We start from the raw sequence: 10,193 nt of genomic DNA, 5'->3' as shown, positions 1-10,193 counted from the left end.
CCCCCCCCCCCCGCCCCCCAAGAGCCGGGAGAGAACCCAGGCGTCCTACCCACCCCCACACACACCAGAGCTAGGAGAGAACCCAGGCATCTTGGCCCCCAACCCTCACCCACTAGACCCCACTCTTCCCTCCAACCTGGGGAAAGAAAAGAACCCAGGCGTCCTGCTCCCCAGAACCTTCCCCCACCCTGCCCTAGCCACTGGACCCCACCCCCCCCCCCGAGCCCGGGGCGACCCCCGCCACCCCCCCGCCCCGCCCCCCCGCCCCCCCCCCCCCAGGGAGAGAACCCAGGCATCCTAGCCCCCACTCCCCCTGCTCTGACCACTGCCCCCTCCCATCCCAGAGCTGGGGAGAGAACCTCCCCCACCTGGCCCCAGGCGCTTTGCACGTTTGTGTGCATGTTGCACACAAGTTCATGTCTCTTGCACACACCCTGCTCGTGCCTCGCTCTGTGACGTCCTCCTGCACCCACCCCAGGACCTGACACTTGCTCACAGCCGCGTGTGCCAGGCCCACAAACACCCACGTCCATCTCCTTCGCACACGTGGACCTTTGCACGTGTCCTTTGCACGCTGGAGTGTGTCTCTCTCTCCCCTCTGCCATGTCTCACACTCACAGCCCTCTCCCCCACACACACACGTGAGTCTCTCACATCCACGCGTGCCACACACTCAGCCCGGGCCTGGTCGGGCCCCTCCCTGCAAAGCCCAGGGTTTGGCCCGGGTCAGGGGTGCCTCTGCGGAATCACCCCAAAAATGCACCTCCCTCAAATCCCTCTTGGGGTAAAGCACAGGGCCATGCCCAGAGCTTGATCAACGCACCCCTCCCCCTACACAATCCCAGGAGGATCAGGGGGAGATAAGCACAGTCCCCCCCCAGCTGATTCTCACCCCCCCAAAACCAGCTCTCTTTGGAGGGAGCAGGCCAAGCTAGCAGACCCTACTGCCCCCCCTGAACCCCAGCCCTTCCAGCAAACGTGAGGTGTGGGTCTGACGTCCCGCAGGTACCACCCAGCCTGTGGAAACGTTGGGCCCCCTTAACTCTCTGGCTCCGACTACCACTCACGCTGCCCTGCCCCGCACAGAAATCAGCCCAGGACGGCGCGCCCGGTTACATGACGTGAATGATCTCCCAGCCACTCGTGGGCCATATCCAGGGAGGCCCCCACCAGTCGCCCCAGCCTTGCCCCCCAGAAATGTGCTCAAGCCCCCCTTGGCCAGTGCCAGCGCCTCAAGCCATCATTGAATACAAGAAAATGAAAAATGCACCAGCCGTTGTTAATCTGGAGCCGAGATTCCCCCAAGCCCTGCCATCAAAACACTCCCATTTAGATAAAAGAATAAAACTCGTTTATTAACGAAAGAGAGAGATTCTAGGTGATCGAGGCCTCCAAAGGTCAGAACTGGTTACAAAAAGAAAATGTTCAAATCGCAATCGGCCTGAACCTCGCCACGACCTGTAAGATTCAAAGCCAGCGGCTTTTCTCAGCCCTCTGGCCGTCGCAGGCGGTTCACAGTTCTTGGTACCCAGCCCGGAGTCCTTCCAGCCGGCTTGTTTCAGTAGAGACAGGGCAGAGAGAGGGGATGAAGACAAAAATTCATTGCCTCTTACTTTATAACCTTCTCGCTGACTCCCACGCCCGGGGACAGACAAAGCAGTCGCCCGCGTCGGTGAGATTCAAAGCATCTCTCCGGTGAATTGTACATTCGTGACACTCCAGGCCTGTTATTTCCCAGACTCACAACGTGTCTGAGTAACAAACCTACAGCAACGTCTCCGCCCTCCTTAGCCAACGCGGGTCCTCGCCTGCGAGCAGGAGAAGGACGCTCAGCAGCTGATGAGTTACAAAGCACACCTTGGGAAGGGATTGTACCCCTAGAAAAGTGCGGGGCTACAGGGGGTCATTTTGAGGTACAGTATCAGCAGGTGCACCCCCAACCTTCGCCTCACCCCCCAGTCCGAGATACAGCAGTGCGGTCTCCTTTGGCCAGGGCCTCAGGGGAACAAGGGGGGCAGTTTCCCCAGCCGGGGGAAATGCTGGTCAGTTTCAGGGGGCGGCGCTGGCCAGTTTCACTGCCCCAGATGCCAGCTGGGGGAAATGCCGGCGCTGGTCAGTTTCACTGCCCCAGATGCCAGCATCGCTATACAAGGTCCTGCCCCCACCCCCAAAGCCCGTCTGTCCCCAAATGCCCCCCTAACCCTCCCCAAGAAGGGCTCTGCCCGACCCCCTCCCCACGCAGGGGTCTGATCTCCCGTCACACTGCCAACGGCCAAAGGGCTGGTGAATCCCGGTAACGTAGAGAGTGGGGAACCCAGCCTACCTCCCCCACACATCAATGCCAGCCTCGAGCCCAGCCCCTGGCAGGGAAAGGGCAGAGTTTGGGGCGCAGGGGAATGGGGCGTCTAGGGATAAACAAGCCCTTTCTCCCCCGGAGTACCTGTCCCCCCAGGGTGCCTTCCCGGCCCAGGCCCCAGCCCTCTGAGTGGGGGCTCTGCACCCGCCGCCCGCTCTAGGGAGAACAGACCCTGCTGGCTAGGAGGGGGCTGGACGGCGGCTGCCGGACCCTCTGCTCGCAGCCAGAGGGAGGCGGTGATGCCAGCCAGGGCACCAAGGGGGTGGTGATCCCTGGCAGGGCCGGCGCCGAGCACAGGGGGTGGGGAGAGACGCCTGGTTTTAGGAAGAGACCCTTTTATTGAGGCCGGAGAGGGGGTTCTGGTACAGGCTGGTATGTACAAGGGGCAAAACAAACAGCAGAAAGAATAAAAACACCCCAGTGTCTGGGTCGGGACGGGCATGCCCAGCGGGTCCTTGACCAAGCATAGGGGTGCCAGGCAGAGCCACTTCCTCCCAAGTTGGGGGGGGGGGGGATTCCAGCAACTCCCGGCACAAGTGAGCCCCCCACATCAGGCCCACATCCTCCTGGTGGCAGCAGGGTGGAGGGATGGTCCCCCAAGGGGGTGGGTGGATCCGGCCCAGGCGACGGGGGGGCAAGGGGTTGCCCCCCCCGCAGCAGAGCCCACTCAGTCGCTTTCGCTCCCCTCCTCGCTGGAGTCCGAGGCGGCCTCGCTGCCGCTCCCGCTGCGCTCGTCCTCGTCGTCCTCCTCGGCGTTGGAGCCCTCGCTGCCGCTGAGGAAGGGGCTGCGGCTGCGGCTGGCCCGGCGCCGCCGGCCCCCCCCCTCGCTGCCGCTCTCCTCCTCCCCGGGGCTGCGCCGCCCCCCGCCCCCTTCGCCCTCCGAGTCCTCGTCGTCGCTGCCGAAGATCTCCTCCTTGTCGCGGGCCGCCCGCTCGTCCTCCTCGCTGGCCTCCGGTGAGCCCTCGCTGGCGCTGCGCCCGCTGGCCTCCGGCTCGCTCTCGCTGCCCGAGCGCCCTTCCTCCTCCTCCTCCTCCTCCTCCTCGCTGGCCTCCGGCTCGCTCTCGCTGCCCTTCTCCGGCTCCTCGTCTGCGGGGAGAGCCAAGGGGTCAGAGCCCGGCCCCCCCAGCGGGGAGGGGGGCAAGGAAGGGAGGGGATCACTCCCCCCGGGGGGAGCTGGGGGTGATGGAAGGGAGGCTGAGAGTTGATAGAGACGGGGGACCACCCCCTGGAGAGGGGGAGGGGTGATGGAAGAGAGGGGACCATCCCCCCCATGGGAGGGGGAAGGGGAAAGAGAAGCGATGGCTCCTCCCCTCCTATTCTTTTGGGGTGGGGGTGACAGGAGCCATCCTTGGGGGTGGGATGTACAGGGGACTCGGGGGGAGGGTGGGGGGACACAGGACTCAGGGCTGCCCCCTGTAGAGGGAGCGGCAGCACCATCTCCGGGGGTGTCTGTGTGTGTGGTGTGTGGGGGGGGGGGGGATGTCCGGTGGTTGTGTTGGGGGGGAGTCAGAGGGACCAAGGATGGAGTGCCACCGCAGTTCCAAAGGCAGCCACCAGAGGGAGCCGCGAGCCCTTGTGCGGCCAGCAGTGGGTGGGAGGGAGCTGATGGGGGAGGGGACAGGCAGAGGGGCCCCTTTTCCCACGCCACCCCCCAGAGCCACAACTCGCCCTTCCCCGGCCGCTACCTGAGCCCTGGGCCTCCTTGTCCATCTCCTCCTCCTCTTCCTCCTCCGGCTCGTGATTCTCCAGCTGTGCCTTGCGAGCCTCCTGCCGGGGCGGGGGAGCCGGGTTAGCCATGGGGTGGGGGGCACACCCCTCCCACCCCGCCCAGGCTGGGACCCCGCCCAGCGCCCCTCCTCGGTCAGTGAGAGTGGGTGGCATGGGGCCTTCAGGGCAGGGAACAGGACTCCTGGGTTCTGTCCCCAGCTATGGGAGCGGAGCGGGGTCTAGCGGTTAGAGCAGGAGAGCTGGGGTCTAGTGGTGAGAGCGGGGGGGGGCTGGGAGCCAGGACTCCTGGGTTCTATCCCCAGCACTGGGAGGGGAGTGGGGTCTAGTGGGTTCTACTCCCAGATCCCAGCGTAGGGGGTGAAAACAGAAGCTACGTGGGGGGTACGGATGCACTGACTGCCCCCCAAAGGGCTGCCCCTCCGCCCCCCAGCACAGAGCCCAGCCCTCGCCCTACCTGAGCCTCCAGTTCCTTCTCGTTCATGTCCCGGTGCTTCACCACCAGCACGGCGTTGGTGCCCGACTGCACGCCCGCCTTGGCCCTGCGTTTGCTCAGCCGCACCCTGGGAGAGGGGCAGTGTCAGGCCAGGGAGAACGGCCCCCGCACCCTCTTCCCAGGACACCGTTCCATGTGCCCCCTAAAGGCACATCCCGGAGCTGGGGATCCCCCCGGCCCGGTTGGAAGTCAGGGCTCCCTGGGACGGCCCCAGCGCCGCTCAGAAACCAACCGAGCTCCGTTCGGTTCTTCCCCCTCCCTCCCCGGCGGGTCAGGAACCGGGTAGCTCCAGCCTCGGTTTACCCTCGGCCCGTCAATTCCCATTGGTTCAGGCGCCGACGGGCAACGGCCACTAACTCCGCCCTCTCGGTGTCCTCTCGGAGCCGAGATCTGAGCCGGGCCGTGGGCCCCGGCCCCGATCCGCCCCCCAGCCCCTGGGGCAGGCCCCGCCCCCCGCCTCACCGGGTCTCCAGCTCGTTGTAGTAAACCCCGTCACCCTCGCGGAAGATGAAGAAATAATTCTCCTCGTAGCCCTTGCTGGCTTTGTTCTTCACGTTCCAGTTGTACTCCCGGGCGATCTTGTAGTCGTACCTGGGGGGAGGGGAGTCAGCACCCCACAGCTCTGCCGCCCCCTCCTGAGCAGAGAGCTGATCCCCCCCGCCTCCCCCCATTCCCCAGCACAGCCCCCTCCCAGTTCCCCAGCCCCCCGACCCCATTCCCCAGCACCGCATCCCCCACCCCCTTCCCTCCACTCTCCCATACCCAAGTACAGCCCCTGTTCCACCTCCCCCCCGGCCCTGCACCCCCCCCCCCCGCCCCCCCCCCCCCCAGCCCCCCCACCTCCCCGGCCACGTACACATCTTCGGGCGCATAGTCCATCTCCTCCTCCTGGTCCCGCTTGCGTTTCCGCAGCGTGTCCTCCACGGGCAGGAAATAGGCCACAAACTGGTTCCCCTCTTCGTCCATCATCCCTCTGAGATGGCCGGGAAAGGGTTAATGAGGAACGCTCCCCACCCCACCTCCACACGGCGCTCCCCTCCCCACCGCGGAGCACCGCCCTGGGGCCAGCACTGACTGCCGGGGAGAGCGCCCCCTACTGCCCCCGCGAGTCCCTGCGGCACAGCGCCCCCTAGTGCCATACTGGGGCCAGCATTGACTGCAAGGGGAGAGCGCCCCCTACTGCCCCCACCCCGTTCCCTGCAGCCCAGCGCCCCCTAGCGCCACCCTGGGGCCACCACTAAATATGAGAGCGAGCTCATGGGGGCCTCCCATCCAAACAGCAACCTGCCCCCCCTTTAGCTTGGAATCCCCTCCCCCGGCCCTACAGCAGCAGGCTACGAGGGCTGAGCCTGGGGGGAAGGGGAGCCTCCTTCCAGGGCAGGACACCCCCTGCCTTGCTAGAGCACTTGGCCGTGCGGCTCTCCGTGCTGGGAGGGGGTGAGCGCCGGTACCCAGCGCCAAGCAGGGCCGGGGGACGCCCGGCTCTCGGGGCCCCGGGAAGGGCTCTGCCTAGCGGAGGGTGAACCCCCACCCAAGGCTGAGGGGTGCGGCATTACCTGATCATCGCCTGAGACATCATCTCGAGGGCCGCAGCCCCGCTGGTGTCCTTGGGGGCGGGGTCCGAGTCGAAGATGACCTGGGCGCAGGGGTTGATCCACATCTAGGGGGGGAAGGAGTCGGTTAGCGGGGTGATCCCTGCCCCCAATGCAACGTACTCCCCATGGACGGCCCCTCCATCAGGCAGACCCTCCCCTGGGCACCAGCCCCCCCACTAGCCCTTTGATCTCCCTCAGCATCAAGGACGGGGGGAGCCCCCTCCAGGCTGCACTTCCGTCTGCGGGAGGGGAGTCAGGGCCAACGGGGAAACCGAGGCACGGAGCAGTGACGGGACAGGTCTCCTGCCTCCCGACCCGGCGCGCTATCCACCCCGACGCTGCCTCCCCGAGGCTCGCTTAGCCGCAGACTGGGAGATGCTTAGGACCGGCCCATCCGCTAACAGCTGCAAAGGAGCCTCGAAGGTCCTTGCGTGCCACAGGCCGGTGCCCGTGGGCCTAGGGAAGCCAATGCCAGTGCCCAGCCCCCTCCCCCAGCCTTACCTTGAAGTCCGGGAACACGGGCATCACTTCCATGGGGGTGACGCGAGGTTTGCTGTAATGCTGGGAGATCTGGGGACGGAGGAAGCAGAGAGACCGTGAGAGGCCGGCAGGGGAGGGGTAACCCTAAACCTCCTCTTCCCCCCCAGCCCCTTCCCCTTCAGCCCCTCTGATGGGGTGCTTTCAACACGGGCCCTTTAAGGCTTAAAGGCACAGCACGTTGTGTGAGAGAGGTGGGGGATATTTAAAGGGGCGACTCACCGATTTCTGGGCGTCCTCGAAAGTCTTCTCGATGGCAGCGATCTGGCTGTCCCGGTCCTTGTAGATCTCCTCCTCCGTGAACTGCTGCTTGACGGACACGCCGATCCTGATTGCAGGGAGGAGTGCGCAGAGTGAGGCCTGCTGGGAAAACGCTGCCCCCCCCCCCCGCTGGATGCAACCGGCATCGCTCGATGCGATGCTCCCCCTGACCCTCGCCCGCTGGATCGAACCGGATCCAACACCACCCGCAGCTAAGTCCACGAGCGCCAGGCCTATGCTGCCCCCTGCTGGACGCAACCAGTCCTGCGCCAGGCTGCGTCTCCCCCAGCGGCTGAAGATACTGCGCCCCCAACGCGGGCAGCAGACAGACTTTGCGACGCCCCCCGCCAGATGCAGCGAGGGGGCAGCTGCTCCTTGTGGCAGGGGGCCACGAGAGGAAGCGGAGATCCCAGAGGGAGGGTAACCTCCCTCCCAGATAGGGGATGGTCCCTCCCCGCCCCCGCTCCCGACTCCGGGATGCTGTCCCTGCCCAGGAGAGTCACCCCGGCCGGCCCCCCTCAGACTCACTTGACCTCCGGCTTCTCGTTGGACACGCCGTAGCGGTTGAATTCGGTGGAGATGTATTCCGTCTTCCTCATCCACGGTACCACTTTGGCATGCTGCTGGGATCTAGGGCAGAGGAGGGCGGGGGGCTTATAGGCCGTGGGGCGGAGGGAGCTGCCGACTGCCCCCCCGATGTGTGGGGGGGAAGAACCTCCCACTGGGAGCAGGGTTGAGTCAGGTGGGATTGAGCAAAGGGGACCCCAAGGCCGCAGAGGAGGGCTGGGAGAGCTGGCTAGCCAGGGGTTCAGGGATGGGCTGCTCTCCGCAGCCAGGGGGTGCCGTGTGTTTTGGGGGCCGGGTTACCTCTTCGAGCTGGTGGGAGCCTGGATTTCCTCCTCCAGCAGCTTCTCGTCGGCCGGATCCAGGAGAACTGAAAGAGGCAGAGCAGGATGGGACAGGACCCACGCCAGCCCCACCTCCCGTCATGCCCAACCCCCTCCCCCCCCAAAAAAAAAGGCTCCTGGCCTTGGATCTCAGTGGGGCAGGACTGATTGGGGACGGGCGCAAAGGAGACTCTTCAGTGAGCAAGATGCTTTGTGGGGGGGCACTTTGAAACTAGATCCTGGGATTCAGGGTTCAAGGAGGGACCCCTGAAATGCAAAAGAGGCCCCCCCTCGCCGTGGGTATGCACGACCCCCCCCCCCCAGTGAGCACAAGACACAAACGGTGCCCCATGATCCGTCGGCGATGCACACGTGGGGCCCCCCCCCCAGCCCGGCTCTCACCATTGGGGTCGATGCGGTACGTATCGGGGTTGATGAGGTCGATGGTCACGCCCAGGTCCGGCTCGGTGAGGAGGTCGTGTTTGTGCTGCTTCTCCAGAGAGGTGGCTTTGTACTGCACAAACCTGGGAGAGGGACAGGTGAGACGCCGGCCCGGGAGAGCCCCCGGGCAGAGCCCTCTCCCCTCCCCCAGGGCGGCAGTGGTGCGGGTGAGCCGGGCGGGCCCCGATCCCAGCCCCGCTCTCTCACCTGTTCTGGTCGAAGGGGTATGTAATGAATTTGGGGTCGAAGGGAATATCCGGGAGACTGTTGCAGTATTTCACCCGACACACCACGCCCGATCTGGAAGCACAGGGAGAGACATCAGCACCCCCCGGATTCCTGGGTTCCTTATCCCCCATCCCACCCACCCAGCCTGGGGTGACAGGGTGAGTCTAGAGCAGGGGTGGGCAAACATCCAGCCCTCCAGACGTTTTAAACCAGATCTCGAGCTCCTGCCAGGGAGTGGGATCTGGGGCTTGTCCAGCTCTGGCGCCCCCATCCCAAGCGCCACCCCCGCAGCTCCCATTGCCCGGGAACCGCAGCCAATGGGAGCTACAGGGGCGGTGCCTACAGACAAGGCAGTGCGCAGAGCCACCTGGCCATGCCTTCGCGTAGGAGCTGGAGGGGGGCCATGCCGCTGCTTCCAGGAGCCGCTTGAGGTAAGCGCCGCCTGGAGCCTACACCCCTGATCCCCTCCCGCGCCCCAACCCCTGCCCCAGCCCTGATCCCCCTCCCACCCTCCTGAACCCCAACCCCACCCCAGAGCCTGCACCCCCAGCCGGAGCCCTCACCCCCTCCCACACCCCAACCCCCAATTTCATGAGCATTCATGGCCCGCCATACAATTTCCATACCCAGATGTGGTCCCCGGGCCAAAAAGTTGCCCACCCCTGATCTAGAGCCAGGCACCATGGAGGACTGGGATCCCGGACTCCTGGGTTCCTTATCCCCTGCCAGCCAGGGGGGATGGAAAGAGTGCATGCGGAGGGAGCTTTGGGCGGGGGATGGCGGAAGGGATCATGTGCCAACCCCCCCACCCCCCGCGGGACTGTGCTGGAATCTCCAATGTCCCTTGTCAGCGGCGACCTACTATCGTGCCCAGCCGCTGTGAAATGAGTTTGCCGTGAGTGACAAGCAGCCACAGTAATTGTTCTTCCCCCTCACCCCCCCCGGCCTTTGCCAGCAAGTCCAAGGGCTGGGCAGGGGAGCAGTAAAAAGAGGACTGGGCACGGCGGTGGGGGAATTGTGAACCTTGGGACGAGGAGGGGTCATACCTCTCAGGCAGGGTCCGGTGAGCGTTGGGCCTGCAAAGATACGGAAATAAATAAGAACAGTAAATAATCACAACACCGTGAGCGATTTTCATGCAATGCCCTTTACCAAGGAGTGTTGGTAGCATTATCCCCATTCTGCAGATGGGAAAACTGAGGCACAGAGCAACAGAATGAGGGTCAGCGTTGGGGGCGGGGGGAGAAGCTGCCTATGGGTCTGGCCCCTGGAGGCTGCCCCAAAGTGAGAGCCCTGCCCAGACTCTCCACGTAGAGCGACACCGATTTAAAGCACTTTAGCAATATTGATGCACTGCCCCTCCCCCACAGGAGGCAAGTCAACAGCATCAGCTCTACTGGCCGGATGGGGAAACTGAGGCAAGACCCGCAGCAGGGCCAAGATCAAGCAAGCGAAACTGCTGCGGACTTTGTGCGGCCACTTCTGGGGTGGGACACGGTGGCCACACGGTGACGCTATGCTGGAGTTTAGTGGGGGTTAGGTCAGGCCTCTCAGGTGACTGTGAACGGGCCTCCCCACAGGGCTCTGGCTGTCCACACACCGGGAGATGGAACCCAGGAGTTTGGGCTCCCAGCCCCCGACCCCGACTCTCCCCATCATCCCTGACC

The 10,193-nt window shown here is 64.9% G+C and overlaps 1 protein-coding gene across 1 annotated transcript; it reads right to left on the bottom strand.

Moving 5' to 3' along the window:
- Window positions 1-2,674: 2,674 nt before the first annotated feature.
- PAF1 (PAF1 homolog, Paf1/RNA polymerase II complex component) lies at window positions 2,675-9,706 on the bottom strand. Its single transcript, XM_026646322.1, has 13 exons — window positions 9,573-9,706; window positions 8,506-8,598; window positions 8,260-8,381; window positions 7,838-7,904; window positions 7,499-7,600; window positions 6,932-7,037; window positions 6,674-6,742; window positions 6,134-6,237; window positions 5,434-5,550; window positions 5,040-5,168; window positions 4,539-4,644; window positions 4,042-4,123; window positions 2,675-3,442 (listed from the first exon to the last, which is right to left on the bottom strand). The coding sequence occupies exons 1-13, from the start codon at window positions 9,704-9,706 to the stop codon at window positions 3,024-3,026; spliced, it is 1,650 nt and encodes a 549-aa protein (XP_026502107.1). The 3' UTR covers window positions 2,675-3,023.
- Between the last annotated feature and the right edge of the window lie 487 nt (window positions 9,707-10,193).

Source organism: Terrapene carolina, unplaced genomic scaffold, assembly GCF_002925995.2.
Source record: "Terrapene carolina triunguis isolate 2854851 unplaced genomic scaffold, T_m_triunguis-2.0 Scaffold34889, whole genome shotgun sequence".
Classification (NCBI taxonomy): domain Eukaryota; kingdom Metazoa; phylum Chordata; order Testudines; family Emydidae; genus Terrapene; species Terrapene triunguis.
Note: the sequence above shows the minus strand (reverse complement) of the source record. Positions and strands in the feature narration are given on the sequence as shown.